Genomic DNA, 23,240 nt, shown 5'->3' on the forward strand with positions numbered 1-23,240 from the left:
CCAATCCCCCTGCCATGGGCAGGGACATCTTCAACCAGACCAGGTTGCTCAGAGCCCCATCCAACATGACCATGAATGTTTCCGGGGATGAGGCATCTCCCATCTCTCTGGGCAACCTGGGCCAGGGTCTCACCACCCTCATTGCAAAACATTTCTTCTGTATACCTAGTCTAAATCTACCCTCTTTAGTTTAAAACCATTATCCCTTGTCCTAACATCCTTTGGCTAGAAAAGCCATGTGCCTCAGCCTTCCCTCGCTTCCCCTTCCCACCTTATCCATTGCCTGCAAGGAAGGTGCTGAGGTTTGGAAGGTCCACCTGAGCTGCAGAGCTACGGGCACAGGAGCCATCTGAAATGCTCGAGACATGGCTTTGATGCTGCTGCCATAGGGAAATGGCACAGGGTTTCTGGGAGGTGGAGAGAAACTTCTCGTCGCTCGGAGGGGGTGGGCCAGGACTCCCTAAAGCATCTTTGTGGTGGCCCCTGCGGGCAGTTTGCTTCTTGAGTAGCCAAGAACGAGCAAGGCTCGGCAGCCCGCCTCCCGGCGGGACCCTGCCTGTGACAGTGAGCGCGGGGTCCAGGGTCTCCTGAACTTTTATTAATATGTACAGCATTTTGCTTGCATGGAAAATTGATTTTCTTTTTTAAGCACGAAGTATAGTGGTTTTATAACCTTTCTTCTGCTTGACAGAGGCCATTTATAACCTGCCTTCATCACTACCTGTACGAGCCCCAGTCTAACTCATCTTCAAGAAATTCCATAATGCATTTTTAATTGCGAGCTGCTCCTGGGCAAGATTTATTTATTTTTTCAAGGACTGGCCTTTTTGTTGTTGTTTGTATGCATGCATGTTTGGCGAAAAGGGATAAATAACACAAGTGGAATAGAAGAGAGCTTTAATCTGGGTGACAATTTATTGATGGCATTTGCCGCCTGCTGGTTTTTATCTTTTGGGACAAGGAAAGCCAGCTGGGGAACTGAAATTAAAACCCAGAGCCAGATCTCCAGCTTGTGTGAATCAGCATGGTTCCCTCAGCTGTGGAAAACTGTTCTGATGGGCCTGGGCTGCGATCCTGCCCTCCCTGGTCCTACCTCCACCACGGGCCAGTCCTGCCCACAGCTGCCTCCTCCCGTGGTGGGCAGCCAGAAGCTTTTGGAGATGATGCCAAGGTCACGTTCACTGACCTGCCTGGCATGGTTTGAGATGGTTTTCTGGGTCATCCCCAAACATTGAAGTGGTTTTCTGACTTGAGATGGGTTTTCTGGGTTGGTCCCCGGCATTGAGATGGGTTTTCTGGGTCACACTGGACTTCTCTGCATTTCAGAGGAACAGGTAACAAACGCAGAGGGTTTCTCCAGCACGTTACGGAGCAGGTCATCATGCTTCACCGAATGCTGGCTTGAGGCTTCTTCACTGTGTAATTTTGCTGCCTCGGGGATTTCACCCTCCTCCAGGGGGAGGGTGGGGAGCGTGGCTTTTGCAGCAGACCCGGTCCTTGCCCTGTGGTCCTTGCCCCTTCCCCAGAGGCTGTGCGAGGTGGTGCAGGGCCCTTGGGGCTGCCCCGTCCATCGCTCAGGATGAACTCATCTCCTTTAGATGTAGATGGAGTTCAGCACGACACACGAATTCCTCTGGCTCGAGGGTACCCACCGGGCTGTGCCTCCAGGGCAGGTGGGGACCCACGAGTGACCTTACCACGTCCCCTCTCTCGCTGCAGTGCCCCGAGGACCTCCGACCCATGAAGGATGGCACCGGTTGCTACGACTACTCCAAAGGGATCGACTGCTCGGATGGCTTCAACGGCGGGTGCGAGCAGCTCTGCCTCCAGCAGACCCTCCCTCTGCCCCACGACCCCTCCTCCAGCACCATCTTCATGTTCTGCGGGTGAGTCCCCCCCAGCGCTCCTGCATCCCCCACGAGCAGCTAAATAACCTGTGCCCTTTCCATCCCTGCCAACCCTCCTCCTGTGCCACCTGTCCCCAAACCGGCATGCCCACCAAGGGTGCTGGGTACCCAAGAAAAAGGCTATTTATGGAACCGACTTCCAGCAGGGAATAGAGGCTGCGGGCAGAAGCGTAGGGGGATGTGAGGAGCGATGTGAGCAGATGCACCTTCCTCCTCTCCCCGCTGTGCGACGGTACGGTTTGATCTGTGACTCACCATGATGGGACCCAAAAATTGTACATTGTGTGTTGGAAGGGGAAAGTGGAGGATTTGTTTAAGAAATACTACTTTTTTTTTTTATTTTTTTTATTCCTCCCCTGTGCCTCTCTTAAAATAGAGTTTCATCCCTGATTTTGGCCGGGATCCTATAATCCTACACAATTTCGCATTTTCTCTCAGGAAAATCTCCCTGGCTGCAGTATGTTCTAAAAGGAGCTCGGTGATTATCTGGCTTTATGCTGCACAGCTGCAGCCATCCAGCCATCCATCCGTCCATCCATCACCGCCCCGGCCTGCGCCCGGCCCCGGGGCTCTGCACATCGCATCCCTCCGCTGGGTCACGCTCCCGGGCACACACAGAACCTGCTTCACATCCCTGTGGGTAGGATTAGGATGAAGGAGGGGAAAAGGAGCCCTTTTGGGAAGGAAATGCCCACAGATTCCTAACTCCGAGGAGCGTCCATTGAGTCCCGATGCTGCAGACGCAGCAGAGACTTCATGCAGCCCTGGCCGCTCCCCGGGGAAGAGCAGCCCAGGGAGCTCTGTCCGTGTCAGCTTCTCTCTTTTTTTATCCCTTTTTGCTGGTTTGTTGTTTGTCCCCCCCCTCCACCTTCTGTTTTTTATTATTGTTCAGCAGCGTAGAGCGGTTGAGTCACTAAGAGGGAGCCCGTTGCCTGCGCCGTGCCTGCAGAAGGGTTGGAAATCCATGTAGGCACCAGCAACCTTTGTGGGGAGGGTCTAGAAAACCTCGGGACGTTACGTGGTCTGCATCCGCACACGCGCAGGGAATCTGCATTTCAATCTTCCATCCCCAAGGACAGAGGCTGTTTCCTTTTTTTTTTTATTTTTTTTTTTTATTTCCTAATCCCTTTTCAAGGCAGAGCTGCGCTTCGGGAACAGGCAAGGAAAAGTGCGACAGACGGGTGGGAGTTTCATTTGCAGCAGTCGAATGCGGTAGAGGAATGGGAGAGGGCAGCAAGCCTGGGTGGAGGCGGGAGTGATGTTAGCAGAGCGCTGTGGCTGCGGGGAGGAAGGGGCAGGCAGGGAACGGGGGGTTCCTTGTCTCCTGGGAGCCGCAATGCTGGGGAAGAGGCTGGAGGAAGGAGAAGAGGAGGAGGCAGGATGAGTACGAATGCAAAAGATGCCACAGATGTCTGTAGTGAAATCACATCCCTGCTGCCTGCCTCAGTTTCCCTTACTGTCTGTTGAAGATGACCGCGTGCATCTTACCTACGATGTGCTTGGAAGTGGGACCAAAGAGCAAAAGAGTAGCCGCGCTGGAGCTGCGGGGTGGAAAAACCGGCAGGAGCTTCATTTTTGCTTTGCTTTTGCCTGGGGAATGTTTGTACCCACCCACTACCAGGGGGCTGCTGGGGGCGGCAGAGCAGAGGATGGGCGGTGGGCTCAGCTCCACTCTCCAGGCAGGAGAGCGGGTCCGTGGGCAGGCAGGGGATGCTGCTGCAGGAGGGATGGGTGTTGGGAGCCGAGGGCTCCTTTGCTGGTCGCCCAGCCAAGCTGCCACAGAGGACGTAGGTTCTGCAACCTCTGCACCGTCCCGGGCAGCTGCTGCAGGTGTTAGAATTATAGAGTTGTCTAGGTTGGAAGGGAACTTTAAGATCATCAAGTCCAACCATTAACCTAACACTGCCAAAACCACCATTAGCCCGTGTCCCTCGGCACCACGTCTGCCTGGCTTTAAATACCTCCAGGGATGGTGACTCCACCACTTCCCTGGGCAGCCTGTTCCAAGGCTTGATGACCCTTTTGGTGAAGACTTTTTTCCTGATATCCATCCTAAACCTCCCCTGGCACAACTTGAGGCCGTTTCCTCTTGTCCTATTGCCTGTTACTTGGGAGCAGAGACTGTCCCCCCTTGGCTACCCCCTCCTTTCAGGGGGTTGTAGAGCATGAGAAGGTCTCCCCTCAGCCTCCTTTCTCCAGGCTGAACACCCCCAGCTCCCTCAGCCGCTCCTCACAAGGCTTGTGCTCCAGACCCCTCACCAGCTCCGTTGCCCATCTCTGGACCCGCTCCAGCACCAGGCTGATGATGCCCGGCTGGGCTCAGCAGAGACCCGTCCCGCAGCAGGGTTGGTGGGGGCGACACGCTCCATGCCTGGCCCATCTCATGTAGCTTGCGGTGCTCTGCAGGTGTGTGGAGGAGTACAAGCTGGCCCCCGATGGGAAGTCCTGCCTGATGCTCTCTGACATCTGCGAGGGCCCCAAGTGCCTGAAGTCGGATGCCAAGTTCAACGACACCCTCTTTGGGGAGATGCTTCACGGCTATAACAACAGGAGCCAGCACGTCAACCAAGGGCAGGTGTTCCAGATGACTTTCAGGTATGGCCTGGTTCTGCTTCTGGTTTTGGGAACATGGGGATGGTGAGATGGGACACCAAGGTCTGTTGGTGCAGAGCCAGTATCTCTGACACCTTCACTAGGGGAAGAGAGCAAGAGGAGAGCAAGCATCCGTGGTTTTCCTACTTGCTTATCCTTCCTGCAGGCAGCAGCATAGGACCCTCCTGGGCCAGTGTGTGTCTCGTCAGATGAGTGTTTAATTGCCTTTGGTGGGCTTTTCTCTGTAGTGTTGCTCACCTTTTTCTGAACGCTGATGTCTTTCATCTCCATGATATCCTGTGACAGTGAGTTCCGCCGTTTAATTGCGTGTAATATGAAAGAGCATTCCCTTTGCTGTGTTTTCAGCCTGTGCGAGCTGGTTTTTTTCAGTGCCCCCAGTTACAGTACTGGGAGGAGCGGTGGATATAGCATGATAAGAAGTAACGTAAATAAGCTGAAGGTAAATACCCCACGGGAGCGCTGGTAGAGGGGGTGCTTGCAGGCCGCCTCCCGGGAATTTTGGGAGCGCCAAGGGTCAGGTGCTGGTGGGGAGAGCAGGATCTGAGCTTCCCGGGCCTTCACCTTTCAGTGCTCACGGAGGGCAGCTTGCTGGTAGTTGCTGAATTCAGGGCTGGAAAATGAGTTTGTTTATTTTTCTTCAGTTCTCCTGAGTGCAGCTGCGTTTTGATGGGGTGTAAGTCAAGGTGGGCCTGTAAGTTTTAAAGCAGCAGTGCTGATGACGGTTAGGAGAGGATCCAGCCCACATCCCACCCAGACACGACTCCTCCTTGCCCAGCGTCTGTAGTTTTCTTTCCTATTAATGTACCCGGACCTCATTGCTGTCTCCGGTTGTAGCTGCTCATCACTGCTGGCCACGGTGTTTTTCTGGGTGTTTTTTCTTCCTAGCTATGAATTCATGCTGAACTCTGGCCTTTTGCTCTCGGGATGGCAGATGAGTTACGAGCTCCACCGGCGCAAAGGCGCTCAGAACGCCGCGGCCAGCAGAGCACTTGGAGCCGGCAGAGCCCCGACCTCGGCTGGAAGTGAGAACTGACAGTACACGAAGGCAATTTTCCCAGTGGGCTCCTCTTTGCTTTCTCTCCCTCCCGTGTTACAAGTGTCGGTGGGTCTGTCAGAGCACAGCCGGGGCTGCAGAGCTGAAATTTTCCATGAGCTGACGGGTTGAGCAGGTCTGGGGTCTTCAGAAAAGTCCATCTCCTGGAAATGTCAGACCCGGATGGGCTCACGCCAAATGACATCCAGCCCCAGCTTCTGCCGTCAGTCTCTAGGCACCAAACTGCCTTTTGCAGAGGCTTTAATTTTCTCTCCAGCTCATCCGTAGCCTGCCCTTTGCCCTCACGGCAAAGCGGGAGGGTTGGGAAGCCATCCTTCCCCTGCCTCAGCCAGGGCGGGGGTCTAAGGGCTGCTTTGTCGCTGCTGGGAGGCAAACGCATTCCCTGTCCTCAGGGCTAATTTCCAGCCAGAAAGCACGCAAGGTTGTCTGTGGGTCTGGTTTATCCTGGGAGACGTGGCTTCTCCAAGCCATGGTGCGCGGGAGCATCCCGGGGTCGGTGGGTCTGAGCAGTCCCAGGCTGGACCAGGCGTGGCTCCTGCCGGGGCTGCTCTTGGCTGTTTTGCTTTTGGGATGAAACATCTGCAGTGCTGGGATTGTGTCTTCCAGGGGTCAGAGCCCTCCCCGGGGCTCATGGCTGACAGGTTTTCAGGTTAAAAAAACCCCAGCTATTAGTGATCCATCCTCCTTCCCACGGCTGGCACCGCTCCCACTGCACTGCGTTGGGCGATGGCCGGGGTGCGTGCGGTGGGGGGAAGCTTTTCCCAGTGGGAACCAGGTCCTCTGCATGACCTCGCCACTCACAAACAGGGTTTCCAGTGCGTGGCGTCTTCTGGGGGACTAATCCTGGCTCTAACAGCCATGAGGGGCAGGAAGAAGCAGATCTGGAACAAGAGCAACCTGCAAAGCATGCCCGCGTGTTACAGGCTGTGCGATGTGCTGGCTCGGCAGCGCTCGGGGGCTGGCGGGAGGCGGCACGTCTTGCTCCAGAAATGCTTTGGGAGCCCGGAACGTCAGCACGGCCGCCCTTTCCTATTGGAATGTAGCCTGGTGGCTCCAGAAGTGCCGGTCGGCGATGAGAAGGGCTCGCTTCCCCGCGTGCAGCATCCTTCCCTGCGCACAGCATCCCTCCCCGCGGCCAGCCTGCCCGGCGTGCCGGAGGGTTACGCCGTAGAAGCACCATTACATCATCTCCTAACAAGGGAAGAGAAGGAGGTTAATGGAGAAGAAATTATTAACTAAAAGATGTAATTTGCCTCTGATTTTCATAGATATTCAAGAACCTCTCTGAGCATTAAGACACCAGCTGTTAGAGAAGCCCTTAATTTGGTGCATTTGAAACATAGCAGGAAGCTGCCTAATACCAGGGATTAAAAGCCTGTTTCTGCAAAGTAGGAGCAAGAACCTGCTATCAGAACAAGGGGCTGAGTATTTTAGAGGGATTTATAACTGCTGGGATCCTTTAGCTATGCAGATGTGACAGTCCTTTGAATGGTGTCTGCTTCCCATGTTGCCGCATCTTCAGTGTCTTTAATAAATAGGATATTCTCAATCCGCCAGGCATGTCAGCATGGTGTTGGGAGGAAGCCTTTGTGCTGGGAAAAGCCGTCTCGCACACCCTGGCCCGGGCAACACCTATCAGTTACAGTGGTATTTCCATCCCGTTGGGGCCGAGGTGGTCTCTCTGCAATGCTGATCAGAGCCCCTGCGTGGTCCTCCCGACCACGGCTAGGCTCGGCACTGGGATGGAGCTGGTAGCACCGATGGCTTTATTGCATCCAGCCAGCTCGAAAGGATGGGGATGTGCAGCGGGTACCTTTAGGACGCAGAGTGAGGATGGTGTTTGGATGTGAGCATGTGGGAGACTAGGCTGGTAATGAAATGGGAGAGCTGCAGAGCGCAGAGGTCCCAGACCTGAGAGCAGTTCTAATCAGTGCTGCTTCAGACTTTGGTTTTTCCCTTTAGAATCATAGACTGTGTTGGGTTGGAAGGGACCTCTAAAGGCCATCTAGTCCAACCCCCCTGCAGTCAGCAGGGACACCTTCAACTAGATCAGGTCGCTCAGAGCCTCATCCAGCCTGGCCTTGAATGTCTCCAGGGATGGGGCCTCCACCCCCTCTCTGGGCAACCTGGGCCAGTGTCTCACCACCCTCAGTGTAAAGAACTTCTTCCTCATGGCTAATCTAAACCTGCCCTGCTCTAGTTTAAACCATTGCCCCTCATCCTATCGCTACATGCCCTTGTAAATAGTCCCTCCTCAGCTTTCCTGAAGCCCCCTTAGGGACTGGAAGGGGCTGGAAGGTCTCCCCGGAGCCTTCTCTTCTCCAGGCTGAACCCCCCCAGCTCTCTCAGCCTGTCAACCTGCATTGTTTTATCCAAGGCAGCCAGGCAGCACCCAGACACTTGGGTGGCGTTGCTGAAGAGAGGGGAAGACCCAAGGGAAGGATGGGGGGAGCAAATACTGGCTGCAGTGACCAGGGCTGGGCAGCCAGAACGGTTCACTCTGTGCTCCGAATATACACCAGCACTGGTGTGACACCTCGGTGTGTTGCACAGAGCCTGTCCCTGCTCGCACGTCCCTTCCTGCTGATGCCAAGGACCCTTTCCCCATCCGTCAGCGACAGCCCAGCAGGACGTGAGCACCACAGCATCCCTGCGGCTCAGCTCGAGCCATCAGGAGTTAGAAGCTCTGTGGAGAGCTTTTTCTGTACCGAGGTGGCTTAATAACCAGTAATTATTGCTGTGGTGGTTGGAGCACTCAACCAACCCGTTGGACAAGCCAGCGTCAAGGCTGCTGCTCGGAGGAGTGCGGCACATCATCGCTGCTGCTGCTACTGGTTTATTGCCAGGGCTTAAATCAAAGCACTCCTCTGGGGATGCTTCTCCTGCGCGGTTTCTCATGGGCGCTTTGGTGGGGGGCAGAGGAGGGATCTTTTCATCACACACCAGAAACCCCCCTCTCTCCTTCCACTGCTGAGGCGAAAGCGTGTTCAGAGTGATTTTCTTCTCTGTGTCCCTCTCCTTTTTTAAAGAAAAAGGTTCCCTTTGGCAAAACGCTGTGTGGCGTTAATAAATAGATGGGGTTGGAGCTGATCTATTCCAGTCACACCTCTCGGTCTAGCTGGGAGGCTCAGCAGTGGATCCAGCTCGCTAAAGACTAGATTAGAGTGATTTTCCCCGCCTTGCCTCACAGTGGGGCAGAGCCCGAACTCCTCACCGTCCCCAAATCACGGGGGGATTATTTTCCAAATGGGTTGTTTGTTCGTTCCTTATCTGTTTTGTGCCGTCTCTTTGCCACGAGGGAATAGAGATTTTTGTTTAAGAGCTGTTTGCAGTTTCAGACTGTTGCTTTTATGCTATTAATATGAAGAAAACCCAAATTACTACCCGTGGAGCCAGCTTTACTCACTGGATTATTACCACACGGCAAACGGGATGTCAGAGCAACGCGTGGCAGAGCACTCCCCGGGGAGCAGCCGTCTGCCCGAACCGGGGCCCCTTCCCATTCCTGCCTCCAGCTCTGCCTCTCATCCTGGCTCTTGCTGTGGCTTGGGACATGGGGAGCCTTTTGCTCTCCCGGGCAGCCCCGGTTTGATTTTCCCCCTGCAGAGATGCAGCGAGCCCGGGGAGTTCCTAAGTGTTGGGAGCAAGGAAGCAGCCAAAAAATGGTTCGGTGGCCAGAGAGGGGAGAGGATTTGTGTCAGCACTCCCACGCTGCAAAAAAACCTGCTGAGCACGGAGTGTTTTTCCCCTTTCCATAACCAGGGAGGAGGGCTCTGGAGGATGCAGGGCTGCCATGCCGTGCTGAGCACCCTCCTGCAAATTGGAAGCACCCTTCCCTCTGCGAATCCGTGCTTGGAGGATGCTGGTCCTCAGAGGATGCTGGTCCTTGTATCCCCACCTATAAAACAGGGCTGTTGCTTCTTTACAGCCTTGGGGAAGGCAAAGGCGGGGTTGGAGGTGGTGCTGAGCACCGGACGGTGCTGCTGGGCACAGCACCAGGGTGCCACAGGGAGGGACAGGCACCCGCTCGCCCCGAGTGCTGCCAGCCCGCAGCCAGCTCTGCCGCCCCACAGCTCCGTTAAGGCTGTCAGGCGGCGCGCCGGGTCGCTGAACCGATGCGGGGAATTGTCATAATATTGATGGGGAGTTTGGCAAGTTAATTTTAAATCTGTCACTCCTTCCCCTCGCCGCTTCTCAGCCCTTAATAAAGTGGAGCGGCGACGGCGGGGTGTGCTGACAGCCCGGCGCCGTCCCTGCTGGGGGGCTGCTTTGGGAAACGTCCCCCCACCCCATCGCTCCCCCTGCGCCGGGGGAGGCTGCACCCGCTGTCTGCCCTGGCTGCGGGTGCTGCGGGGGCCAGGATGGGTGCTCAGCATCACCACTGGGTGCCTCTGGGGCTTCGCTGGTGCCACCCGGCGGGGAGCTGCTGGGCCAGCCCTGGCAAGGACGTCCTGCCTCCCCCGCGGCATCACAAATGTAACGTCTGTAACTAGTTAAATTAACGCTATTGATTTTTTCATATTTTTTTCCCCTCTCTTTGAAACCTCCGAGCACAGAAGTTATAATTGCGCTGTTTATTATTCCTGTGCCGGCGAGCTCGGCGCCAGCCGGTACCCCAACGCCTTGTTTACCTATTACCCTTCAGGCCGGGATAACGGATGGATCTCTTTTCCAGTGGCTGCCTTCCATTTCATTCCTCTTTTTATTATTTGTTGCTGCAATTCTATTACCTGTTCACAACTCTGAAGCCTCAGACACACTAGTGGGAAGCAATGATGTCTTTCCGAGCCAGGCTAATGCCTCGAGCCTTGCTCCTCAGGAGCAAGAACAGGGGTCGTTAGTGGTTTAGCAGCTCTGTGGAGCTGTTGTGGGATGGGATGCTTCGCTCTCTGCCCCGATCCCCGTACACGCCGTGCGGAAGCACTGCCTGCTCCCAGCCAGGGATGCTGCTCACGGAGCAGAGATATCCTGGTACCCGCTTGTGGCCGTGCCACACACAATGGCTTTTGCAGCCCACAAGGGGCCCCCATCAGAGCTGTTTTTCCTCAATCCTCCAAGGGTCTCCAAAAAATTGAGCCATTTTCGCTCAGTCCTGTTATTTCCACCTCTCAACCTAGCATCGGGGACATCCTGGCTGCTCTCTTGTGTCCATGCAGCCCTTTCAGATCCCACAACGGGTTGCACGTAGACACACGCCCCGTGTATTTTGAGTGCATGCTCACTGGCCAGGCTAAGCATTGAGATTTTATCAATCCAGCGTATAAATGAGTAATGCAATTAGCACAGCACCCCCTCAGTTAGGTTACCATTGCATCCTGCGCGCATCGGCCCAGCTCCGTTTCAAAGTTAGCATCCCACCGAGAAGGAGAACAGATTGTGCGGCTTTGAGCTGGGATTTCCGACAGTCTGCAGCCACACACTTTTGCACCAGCTTGGTAGCGGGTTTTTCATTCTTGTAGCAAAACAAAAGCAAGTCTAATGCCAGCAATATCCTAAAGACAATGCAGGGGTCCAGGGTGGAAGAGATGTTTTTTAAAATACACTGATTGAGATGTTAATAATGGAGGGATTTTAAGTGCTGGAGGTTTTCAGACTCATTCTGCGCCCGCTGTGGGTAGGATTTAAGGAACAGGACAGCACGTCCTCGGTGAGCGTGGGCATGGCTGTCACAGCCACCCCCTGCTCTTGCTGCGTCGTCCCTGCTCTGGACATGTCCCTGAGCTGCTCCGTTTCATTCCAGTCTGTGCAGGCAGCGGGATGCGCTCGCACAGGGTTGGTGTCTGCTCTTTGCCCATTGCCCACGAGCGCCCCACTGCTCCCAGCGTGTGCCCTGGGGAGCTGGAGGGACAGCGGGGTGGGAGCTGCCGGCACGGCCAGAGCCCAAAACTAAGGGCACATCCCTGACTCGGGGCTTGGGCTCCTTCCCCGGCCCCTCCTGAGCCCCAGCGGTGCCAGGCAGCGTGGGAAGCGCCAGTACAAAGAAACAGGTGGGTGTTAAAAACCACAGCCGAGCTCCCCGCCTTTATTGTGAGGCTGAGGAAAAGCCAAGCAGCTTTCACCTTGGTCCATGCCCCAAAAACAGGCTCTGCAGCCACGCAAACCGATGAGTCGGTGTTTCAAAGGGGATCTCAGGCCCCAGAGATGGGCAGGGAGGCGGCAGTGCCCTGGGAGACGCGGGTACCCCGGGTTTGTACCCCAAACCCGCTCACAGACGCGGTCCAGAGCCAAGAGGCTGCTGCTGAGATGGTACCAGCACCCACCGAAGCCGATGGAGCGTCACCCACGGGGTCTCGCTGGGCTCGGGGACCAGCCGGCGGTGGCAGAGCGTTCCTTTCCCGCGGCAGCCCCCGCAGCGAGCGATGCTCCCCCAGCCCGCGCCCCCGCTCCCCCCCGGCCCTGGCGGCGCGTTTGTGTCTGCGCAGATGTTTGTATTCTCTGCAGCTGATGAAAATATTCATTATCTTGTTAGCTGTGGCGGCGGAGGAAGTTCAGATTTGCATTTCCAGCGCTAATCACGCAGCGCAAGCAGAGCCTGTCACCCAGCAGCACTAATTGGGCAGAGCAGCGCTGCGCCCGGGCAGGGAGCCCCCCCTCCTGCCCTTCCCACCGCCAGCGGGACGGCAGGGGAGAAGGGCCAGGGACCGTGCAGGCACACCATGGAGGCAAGGAGGATGACGGGTTTTCCGGGAGCAGGATGTAGAGGAAGGCGGTGGGCACTGGGACTTGGGCTGCGTGTGTTGGCTGGGTTGTTTGGAGGAATGCTGGTCCTTGGGCTGGATGGGAGAAGGATCCCAGTCCAGGAATGCTGCTGGGCAAGGCGTGTGTGTGCGGGGAAGGTCTTGTCTCCTAGCCCTGGGGCTGGGTGCTTCTCGTGAGATGGGAGGTGAAGGATCTGGGGGGATGCTCATCCCTCAGGGAGCTGGTCTGGGACACAGGCTTCTCCTGCAAGGAACCTGTCCTGCTGCCACCATCCTGTGCCCTTGGGGGACACCCACGTCCCCCCATGCAGCTGTCAAAGGCTCAGTGAGGTCTTCAGGGTCCATCCACCCTGTGAAAAGCTGATGGTGACACCCTTGTCTGGAGTCCTGAACATGAAGGGAGGGTAGAGGTTTGGGAGAGGGGACACGGAGCCGCACAGCAGAGGAGGGACTGGAGGTTGGTGTCGGCACTTGCAGAACAAGAGGGGGTCTCTGCGCCCCGCCTGGGTTTGGCAGAGGTGCGGTGATTCGTCCCATCCCCTTTGTCACTTCTCCCTTCATGGGGCCCGGCACCACCGAGCCTTCGCTTTTCCGAGCTCCCAGGGCACCCGGGAGGTTTCCCCTTTTCCCATGCCGGGAGCAGCCCACGGGATGGACTCGCTGACCTGTTAGCCTTTCCCATCTCTGACTTTTATGACACTAATTATAGCCGGTGTTATTGCATAGTTAATCTGCATTATTAAGAGATGCGGTGGAGATTGGGTTTGTAATAATAACAGCTCAGATTTATGGAGTACCTTTCATCCCAGGGGGTCCTTATTGGCTTTATAGCCTTGCCGTGGTGTACAGGCTTGGAGAGAGGAATTGCTTCTCCTTCTTTCCTCATCCGACATGGGGTGCAGCCGCTCCTGGGTGCCAGGGGCTCTGCACCCACTCGGGACACATGAAAGTAAGGGTTATGTTCAGCTGAAAAGAAAGAAGAGAGGGAGGAGGGGGGGGTGCTGAGGCAGTAAATCGTAATCACCTGACTTTTAGCTGTAATAGAAGGGTTTTTCCATCATGCTATGGGCACCTCTTTGGTGGTCGCCATTAGCGCTGGCTGTGGGTTTGTGCTGCTTGCACCATGGGCCAGCGGCACCTCGGGGGACAAGGCTGACACATTCCAGCCTGTCACAGCTCCTTTGCTATTGCCAGCGCTGGTCGATGGAGATTCCCCATCCAAGGGCTAAATCGGCTTGACATTGACTTGGCAATGTGATTCCTTGCTCCAGGCAACACAGTCACAAGCAGGCACCAGCACGGGGATATCTGGGCGTTGCGCAGCTATGCCAGCTGTCGAGCCATACCTGCTCCCGAGCAAGCAGCAGGGCTTGGATGCAGTCCTCAGTGCAGCAGTAAATCTTGTCTTGCTCCTTCCCATCCCAAGTGATCTCGCCAGAGATGGAGGATTTGCCCTTTTGCATGTTGCAGTGTACCTCGAGACGGCGTGAACCCGGAGGCAAGTGCTTGGTTTGGGTTTGGGCCTCATCACTTGAACCCACTGTCCACCAAAGGGGTGGACAGGCGCTGCTGGGAGCCCTCCCATCCCCTGCCGCCTCCTACCCGTAAGGCATGTGGGATAACCCAGGAGATCTCCTAAATTGTAGAATCATAGCATGGTTTGGGTTGGAAAGGGACCTTAAAGGTCATCTAGTTCCCACCCCCCTGCCCTGGGCAGGAACACCTCCCACCAGCCCAGGTTGCTCCAAGCCCCGTCCAACCTGGCCTTCAACCCCTCCAGGGATGGGGCAGCCACAGCTTCTCTGGGTTCCAGGTTGGCAAATCTTCCACCGCACCCGGTTCCTGGGCGGTGTGACCTGGCCTGGATGCTGGAGCCGTGGGCCAGCGTGGAGGAATGCAGGTGCAGGTGCAGGCGGTGGGGACCAACCTGGCATCACTCACCCTCCTCCCTGTCCCCCAGCCATGCTCCCTTGCTGTCACCCTGCCCAGATGGCAGCCGGGCGAGGAGTCGTCTCCCTTGGCCTGTTGCCTTCAATAGCTGTTTTCTTGAGGCATAAGCTCGGGGTGTTTGTGCTGGTTTGTTTCTCCCCCAGCGCGGGCCGAGGATCCCGGTGCATGCAGAGCAGCCTGCGTGCCCGCACCCTGGCTTTCCAGGGGATGGTGCCCCTTGCCAGCTGTGCCCGTACCCGCAGGCAGCAGGCGAACATCTGGAAGGTGTGATGGCACTGCTGCTTGTCATCGGGCAGCCACCCAGCCAGGGTGCGATGCCCCGCAGGGCCGGGAGGAGGGAAGCAAAGTGGAAGGAGCTCCGCGGTACCTCGCTGAGCGCCCGGAGCGGGGCTTGGCTCCCGGTGCCCGCCTTCCCCTGGGAGGGTGACGAGGGGGGAGTTGGCTGCAGATGCCACCCCCCACCCCAGCTCACGGCACGCATCATTTTGTGCCTTCTGTAATTAACTTTGCACACGGAAACGCGACTCTGCAGATGCGGTCGCAAATCCCAGCTAATTCCCCATATGCTCTGGCTGCCTGACAGTGCCAGGAAGCTGCTGCCTGTCCCTGCCTGTCCCTGCCTGCACCTTCTCTGCCTGTCCCTGCCCCCTGGGGAGCGCGGGGCTCTGCATAGCACCTCACCGCCATGGTCCACCCTGATGGGTTTGTTGCTGGGTAGAGCTGGGGGCCGGCCGAGCATCCTGCGTGGGCATCTTGGGTGGCTGCCTGGGTGCCACAGCCCTGGCTGGTGGCCACTGGGCACCACTGGGGCTGCCCCAGGCTTGATGGAGCCCGGCATGGGGACGCTGACGTACGGCAGGCCTTGCGTGGAGGGGAAGCGGGAGCATTAACTGCGTTGAAATGACTTTGTCGGAGTGCCAGCATATGAAATGCGCGGTGATATTGCAGCCCTGCCACTGCCTGTGGCTGTTTTTCCTCTGCTTCTAATGACTAATAGAGAGAAGACAAAACAATTTCTATTAGTTTCTCCCACGCCGCAGTGGGTTTCTTATTTTCCAAACCTCATTAGAGTTTGTAATACCATGGTGGTAGTCAAGAGCGGTCCGAATCACCCTGGGGGGAAAAGAAGAACCAAAGAGATATGATGTGCAGCCCAGTATTAACACTGCTCCTGGCTCATATCCAGGGTCCCTCCTGATTCCTTTCCAAACCCTTACGCCTTATCTCCGTCTTAAAGGTTAACGATGAAGCTTAGGAGAGAAAAAAAAGCAGTGCTTAAGATCCCAAATTGTTAAAAGAGAATAGATGTGTGTGCTGAGCAGAGAGCTGGGTCTGCATTTACATTGGGAAGGCAAATATTATTTAAAAGGCCGTGCTTGCGCTTCCCGGGGCGTTGCGGCTGGGGTGGGGGTTTCCCTGGAAGAGCTGGTGAGCAGAGAGGCGACTTTGGGTGGCCGTGCCCAAATCCCATAGGAACTGGGGGAGAGTCAGGCACCAACCTCGCGCCGGTTCCTTGGGAAGTCCCAGCGCATGGTCCTGGCTCCTCCGAAGGCAGTGGGAGTTTTGTTATTTGTTGCCTCGTTACAAACGATGCTAATGAAAGCGCCAGGCACGGAGCTGCTTGAGGAACGCTTGGGAAATGATTGCAAACAGCACCCAAACAACCTGCGCAAGAGGACCCGCAGCCTTGGCTCAGCTCGCCGCTGAAATAATGGCTCAGAGGAGGCGTCCACCCCAGCTCCGGGTTGCTCAGGCATAGAGAAACCATCCCCATAGAGAAACCCTCCCCAGGTCATCTCCCAGGGGCTACAGCCCGGTGGGCAGAAGCTCCGTGAGCTGCTCCAGGAGGTCTGTCTGTCTTCATGGCACTTCTCCATCCCAGTCGTTAAAAAGCTGAAAGTTGCTGAGCTTATGGAAGCCGACAAGGTCAGACCCTTCAGCTGTCGGCGGTGGCGAAGCTAATGGAGGGAGACATCTTGAAGAGCAGGTACATGGAGCCAGACACGGAGCCTCCCGGCAGACACTACGCAGCGCCAGCCCTTTGCAAGCGAGCGGATTTGGCATCATCCGCATCAGCTGTTGGGCGTTTCCCAGACCTTCCAGTCAAGGAGGGATGGCAAACGGCTCAGATGCGTCCTCCTGGCCCTGCCACCGGGTTGCAGGCTCATGACAAGGCTGCTATGGACAGATGTGGGCAGTGATGGAGCCACTGCCTATCTCACTGGTGAGATCAGCCAAACGCTTAAGGCAGAGCCATGGAGGGAGAGAGGCTTTGGCTACTTGTTCGTTTGCTTTTCCCCTGCAGAAGGGGAGAGGAGCAGAGAGGTGTGCGCGGAAGGGCTTGTTCTGGGTGATGATGCACCTAAAGGACGTCACGCGCCCAAGTGATGCGATGTACCTACATGACGTGACCTGAGCAGGGAGGTAGGAAGGAGATGGCAACTTAAAGATGGAGAGTGTTGGGTCAGGCGCACGCTGGGTTGTATTTTGTCAGCCTTCTCCTGCTTGACGTTGATGGGGGTGGTCTGTCGAATGAGGAGCACGTGCGAAGAGCTTGGAGGCTGCTGTGTCAGAGGGAAGGGACTGTCGGTGGAGTCTGGTATCCTGGGCTCTGGTCCCGATGCAGCCGGGAGATGTTACCTGGGTTCCAGTGTCAATGATGGCAGCTTCCCCCCTCAAGTCGTCTCTCCTCGCTCACGCGCATTTGTCTCCCGAGGGATTTGCTCTCTGCGAGCGTGGGCTTCCAGGAGCAAGTAGTGCCAGAGTTACAGGCAAACAAGAGACAGGTTGTCACTCTCTTCCCTTCCTCCAGCTGGGAATGTGTCGGCTTTTCGTCCTCACCCTCTCACTCTAAAATGGGGATTTTTGACTTTTTTTTTTTTTAAAAAACGTCTTGCAGAAAAGCACCTTTAAGCTTCAGTTAAGCACGGGAAATTTCAATCCCAGAGGGAATAAGCTGTATATTTGCAAAGTTATGTACGGAGCTGAAAACTAGAGCTTTGCATGGGATTCCTCTTGCAGCCCCGACTCCGTAATTAGGGCATAAATCCAGCTCTGCGTGCCTGCGTGCCGCCTGCTGCACAGGCACCAGGCGTTGCTGTGGGAACCGTAACTTCCCAAATTTGTTTTTACTCAGCGCTCCATTGCAGCCTGTTCCCAACAGGCACTCCAGAGGAAGAAAGATCCACAGCCGACCGCAGGATTTCACCCGCAGGAGACACGCTTTACTGGAATAAATAAATAGCCGCATAATGGGGAGCGGGGCGGGGAGGACAATAAAAGGTGATAAATGGGCAACGAGGACGTCACCGGGACCTGGCATCTCGAGAGCCAGCAGCTGGGAGAGGCTGAGGAGCCTCTTGGGGTCCCTCCACATGGGTGCTCCACCCTCAGGTGCTTCTGCGGGCCAGAGCCACGTGCTGGTGGTGGGCCTCCTCCAGCAGCACGTCCCCACCACTGCCTGCTCCCAGCATGCAGGAGGGAGATCTCTGCTCCCGTCACTTGTGGCTTCTCCATCTCTCCATCTCAAAGCAGATTCCAGTGTGTTTCCTTTAGAAACGGCTTCAGGAGAGGATGCACTTTTACTCTGCGATGGTGAACATGATGTTCACCGTCAGTGCCGTGGTGGTGGGTGCCGCTGGCTGGGTTTCCCTGAGTGCTCGGTGGTATCACCGGGGCTGTGCAGACTGGAGGAAGGCTTTAGTGTTTGGGGGTTGTTTGGAGGTGATTTGAGAATGGGAAAGCAGTCGCAGTCTCCGTTGAGACGTGCCTTCAGGTACTGGGGAGGCGCAGGAGCCCCCTGCGAGGCACGGAGGTGGTGGCAGTGCTGTGGTGGCAACTATTCATCTTCCTCCATCTCTTTTGTACTTAAAAGAAACACCAACCAAAGCAATCTCTGCTCAAGTTCTGCAGCAGGTTCAAGCGGAGTTGACAAATAGCTTTGGATCAACCAAATTCCTGTTTTGTGGGAATAAATTATTCACTGGGAAAGAATCCCCTTCCCTGCCTCTGCCGGCTCCCGGGGAGCAGCGCTGCTTCCACTGCTGCATCCTTCTGTCTGGCTGTCACTACTGGGCCAGCTCTTAAAGTCCCACGTCCAGATGTCATTTGCTGGCTGTCACCATCATGGTGCCATGGCTGGTGTCCCTGCACGGCACCATGCACCCGATGGCACAGGCACTAGTAGGGTTTGGAGCTCCTGCTCCCATCCATGGTTCCTGGTGACAGCCACCACCCTTTGCCTGGTCCAGTGGCTCTCGCTGTCCCCTCCCATGCTTTGGTGTCCCCAGATTGGATGTGATGAGGGAAGAGAAGCCCTGGCGGTGCCATCGAGGGCCTCCCGCAGCCGTGCCGGCACGGTGCCGTGATTAGTATTCCAGTGCCGGGATCAAAGAGCCGCCGAGATGGAGCCCACGGCATTTCGCCGCCGTGGGCTTAGCCTATGTCAACGCATCTCAACATTACAGAGCAGGTGACTTTGCTGCCGCACAGCCCTGGCCCCACGGGACAGAGGGAGCGGGGGGCACGGGACAGGGGGTCCCGGTCGCTGCCAGCCCCACGGAGGGTCTTTGGGGCAGGTTTTGGGGCTCTGTCGGAGGGCGCATGGAGGGGACGGTGCCCAGCACCATGTTTGGATGTGCCAAGGAGCACCGTGCGGGCCCGCAGGCACTGCGGCCCGGGCGCTGGCGTGATTTACCTCCCCGAAACACCTCAATTTAAATGCTAATTCTCCCTGAAGCGAGGGGGTGAGGCAGCTATTGAATATTTTCAGGCGGTTTATTGCTGGCGCTGAAGTGGGGCAGGCTGGGGATGCAGCGGGGAGGGACGGGCAGTGCGGGGACAGGTCTTATCTGCAGCATCGTGGCCGATGGAGGGATGGGGGCGATGGCAGTGGTGGCACCAGGGTGACTCGGGGGGGGGGGGGGCCACGGGCAGCTGTGGGTTGGTGTCTCCTCTCTCCCCCAACCACCGCCCATCGTTGCAAACGGTGGTTAGGGCTGAAAGTTGGGGAGCTGGAGGGGGCTCCAGGGCCTGGCAAAACCTGACCTGTCTCTCCTTTTTTTCTCCTGCCTCGTTATACAGGAGTGGGGCCTCGCTAAAATTAATGACCAGTAAATTTGGAGTAAGTAATTGCTGCTTCAGAGGGTTTGCATTAAGCCTTTATAATTCACCAGTGCCTGAGGTCACGGAGACACGTGGGGGGAGATTTACGGCGTGCTTACCTTCTCCAAAGTGGCTGTGGAAACAGGACACCCTCTTTTTCTGTCTCCCAGTGACTCTAGAGCCATTTTTTTTTGGATGATGACAAGCTAAAAAGAAGCTATTTCTGAACGTCCCCGTGTCAGATGCAGGCTGGGCTCTTGTGAGCTTGCAACCGCCCCAGCGGGAAAGCTTCTCCGAGGGAAAGTTGGATCGAAAGCTGGCACTAAATAACCCCAAATCCATCATCATCTCCCCGAGCCATTGCGGGACAGAAAGAAGTAAGATTAATAAATTATTCTTGCCGGAGAAGGCGTCCTCTCAGACTTGCATAGCAGTCCTCGCATAGACACTTTGCTGAACATAAGCATGCTGGATGATAATGTGATTAACATTTGTAGCTGCGCCGGCTCAGATAAGGGTAATTAAATCTCATGCTTCAGGGCATCAGCTAATCACTTGTGGGGTCATTTTATATATATATATATATTTTTTTTTTTTTTTTTTTTTTACCCCTTCATGAATGTATTTGCCCGGTTGCTGGGATGCAGGGTGGGGGATGGAGGCAGGGATCCCTGTGCCAGGTGACACTCGGATTTGCAGTGGGAGCTGTACAGGAGCCAGGAGGGTCTGCGAAAGGGTCGGTGGCAGAGTCCGGCCTCGAGGCCGTGCCCTTCGGGCGTGAAGGGAGGAAGCCACAGCTGGACGAGCCGAGGAGGAGAAGCTGCTCCTTCACCCAACGGTGTTGCTAACAGGAAAATGAGAAGAATGTGCGTCACCAGCTGATCCGTCACTACTGCGGGCCAAAATCCCACGGCGAGCTTGGCCCTGGCTTTCAGCGCCTCGGCAAGGGGATGAGGTGCCCCAGGGCTCGGCAGAATCGTGCCGTGGACCAGGACCTGGCGGCCGTGTCCCCATCCAGGAGGACCACAGCACTCCGGCTGCTCCCCAGCGCCTGCGTCGGGCTCCGCTGCTCCCCCAAAACCCCCTGTTGTTCAGGGATGCTTGTCCTTATTGGAGGCTCCCCATCGCCTGCATGAGGTGATACCAGCACTGCGGAGCAATGCAGCCCTACACCGCGCCGTGCCACGGCTGTATTGCATGACCTTTGGTGTATTATTTAAGGTCAGATTCCCCGAAAACATCTCTAGTCCGTGTATCGAGTTTCAGAAGGACAGGAGAACACCGGCACAGCGGGCTCTCGCTGCATAAGCCCTCCTCCTGGTACCTGAGCCGCCGCTAATTGCCTTCACCCCAGCAGCACCCCGAGACGGAGGGAGCTGCTGTCTGTTATCTGTCACCCGAGGCAAAGGGTGCATCTCGTGACCCGGCCAAGGTTACACCAAGTGTCTGTCAAAGCCAGGAGTTTGAACTCAGTTTAATCCAGGCGACTACCTTCCTCCTCAGCGCACCCTGCCAGTACGGGAGCTCAGTAGAGCCTTTGGCCATTTGACCTTTCCCAGCATCAAGACTGGTTTATCTGGAAGTCGGCTCCCTCCCGAGGCAGGGACGTACTCCAGGTCGGATGCTGCTGGGGACCAGGGCTGCGAGGGACAAACGGCATTTCCTTGTATAATGACTCAGTAGCGGCAAAATGCCCCGAGAGATGTTCGGATCGCCAGCAGGAGAGCGCTGCGGGTCAACACGTGGGCTCAGTGTGCGTGGTGCAGGAGAGAGCAGCGCTCTCGCTGCTGCGGCGGGTATCAGGCGTCTGCTCCACGAGTGCTGGGGAGATGCTGAGGGGCAGAACAGGAGCAGAGGAGGACGCTGCGGGGCTAGCAGGTGCTGGGAACTGGTGGGTTTGCTGGGCTGTCTCCTGATCCCATCGGAATAAACCTGTCTCCATGGCCAGTAGGAACTGCAAGGTCACAAAGGTGCTGCCGTGCCTCTGGGAAGCAGCACGGACCCTCAGGTGTGAACCGGTGGCTCGGCCGTGCCCGAGATGGAGGCACGTGTGGCGACACATGCACAGGGATGCTGTCACACCCCTCCCCTCGTCTGTCCCTGCCCTTTGCACAGAGCCCGACGGCTTTGATCAGCGCTTCCAGAGAGCACAAAAGCCTGGCAGAAACTCTTTTTTATGCCTTTACGGTGAGCAGCGCTGTGAGCCGCAGGGTTATTAATAAGGCGCGGTGGAAGAGGAGCTGCAGCCCTCTGCCGGCTGCGGTTCCATGGCACACAGCTGGCACACCACAAGTCGCTTTGGATATCCCTGTCACCTGCCCTCCCGGTGTGCCATCCTGCGCCCACAGACACAGCGAGGGCTCGGCTGCAGGGGGGCTTCCCCCAGCACGGCTTTGGCTCATCCCTGGAGGCGGGGAGGGAGGGATGGAGGAGATGCAGGAAGGGTTTGGCAGCAAAAATGCATCCCTGAAGTGCTCCTGAAGTCCTGCCTTGTACCACTGCTCCCTCCCGCTATGGGAGCAGGTTGTGGGCACGCACCGGTGTGTACACCCACGCCTTGACTTGCACTTGCCCCTTGTTTTTCCTCAACCTGTCAGCTGCCAAGCAGTTCAAGCAAACGGCATTACAGCGGATGGCACCGCAGAGCGCGGCATTTGGGTAAATACCTTTTCATAGAGACGTCAGCTCTGAGCCGCAGCCGCTGCCTGCGGGGTCCCCTTGCCCTGCTCTGCATCTGCTCCAGCATCTCCTTCTTCAGCTGCCCGTGCATGGACCACCAGCCCTGGGGACTGTCCTGCCACCCGGGTGAGCTGGGCTCATCCCAGGGACAGCCAGCCGGTCCGCGGGGCATGGGCGGGTGTCAGTGAGGTGGTCCGGGTGGGTTTGTGTGCGAGGAGGAGGAGAGGCTGCTTTTTTGTGTCATCTTTGCCCTGGGCTCGGGTGCAGGGTTAACGCAGTCTTCTGGCGTCTGCCCTGCCACCTGTTTGTGTCCCCCCAGGGCTAAGCCCTTTTGGCACCGCCGGGTCTGTCCCCTCGGGCAGGGCGGTGGGAGAGCACTTGGGAAGGTGCCACCAGCCAGTGTCATCGCCCCTCCTGATCCCCTCGGAGGTGGGATGCGGGGCTGGACAGGCTTCTGGTGTGACCCGCCTGGCCCTTGCGCTAACCCTCGGGTGCAGGGTGACCCGTCAGGGAGGGGACGGTCCCCACACCCCGGGGCGGCAGGTGGGCTCAGCGCAGCTGCATCCCTTTCTGAGAGCAGCATTGTGCTTTTCTGGGGATTTGGGATTTGGTAGCGCTGATGCTTTTCTCCCTTTTCTGCTGAGGCAGAGCAGCAGAGACACCGACACGCTCCTTCCCACGTTCCCTACCACCTTCCCTAATTTTGCAGCCCCTGCTTCCCACCACCCGCCCAGCTCCCGGCCCCGGCAGTAATTGCAGTTCCCCATTTGCATCGTGAAGACAGCAAAAGGCTCAGAACAGCAAAGCATCGCTCCGCCATGGGGATCCCGCGCCCGGTGTGATCAATGGCAGATTTGTGAGCATGTGTGTGAGCGAGAGGCTTTTCCCCTCAGACAAATAATCCACTTTTTCTCCGGCAGTGCATAAAGTGAAGCTCCTGAGACACAATCAGGTGCCGGCGGCTTTGAGGCAGGGGTGTAGCGTGACGGCAGGCGGCAGGGCTGCCTGCACAGCCGCGCTCGGCCCCGCTCCTGTGTCCCCACCTGAAGCTGCTCCTCGCCTGCCTCAGGGCTGGGAGCATCCCCAGGCTGGTTGCGCAGGGCTACAGCCTCCTGCTCGCCCCCGGTACAGGTTGCACCGGCCATATCCTGCCCCCGGAGCAGCGGGAGGGCCCTGGGAACACGCTCCACCAGCTTGGCATCTCGCTGCAGTGGGACCCTTGGAGGTGGCCACCTG

The 23,240-nt window shown here is 56.8% G+C and overlaps 1 protein-coding gene across 1 annotated transcript in view; it reads left to right on the plus strand.

Moving 5' to 3' along the window:
* Positions 1-23,240, plus strand: part of ASTN2 (astrotactin 2) — a 373,499-nt gene that overhangs the window by 215,024 nt on the left and 135,235 nt on the right. Inside the window, 2 exon segments of the mRNA XM_054220714.1 lie at positions 1,720-1,886; positions 4,314-4,502. Coding sequence (XP_054076689.1) covers positions 1,720-1,886; positions 4,314-4,502 — 356 coding nt within the window.

This window comes from Rissa tridactyla, chromosome 14 (genome assembly GCF_028500815.1).
Source record: "Rissa tridactyla isolate bRisTri1 chromosome 14, bRisTri1.patW.cur.20221130, whole genome shotgun sequence".
NCBI classification, from domain to species: Eukaryota; Metazoa; Chordata; class Aves; order Charadriiformes; family Laridae; genus Rissa; species Rissa tridactyla.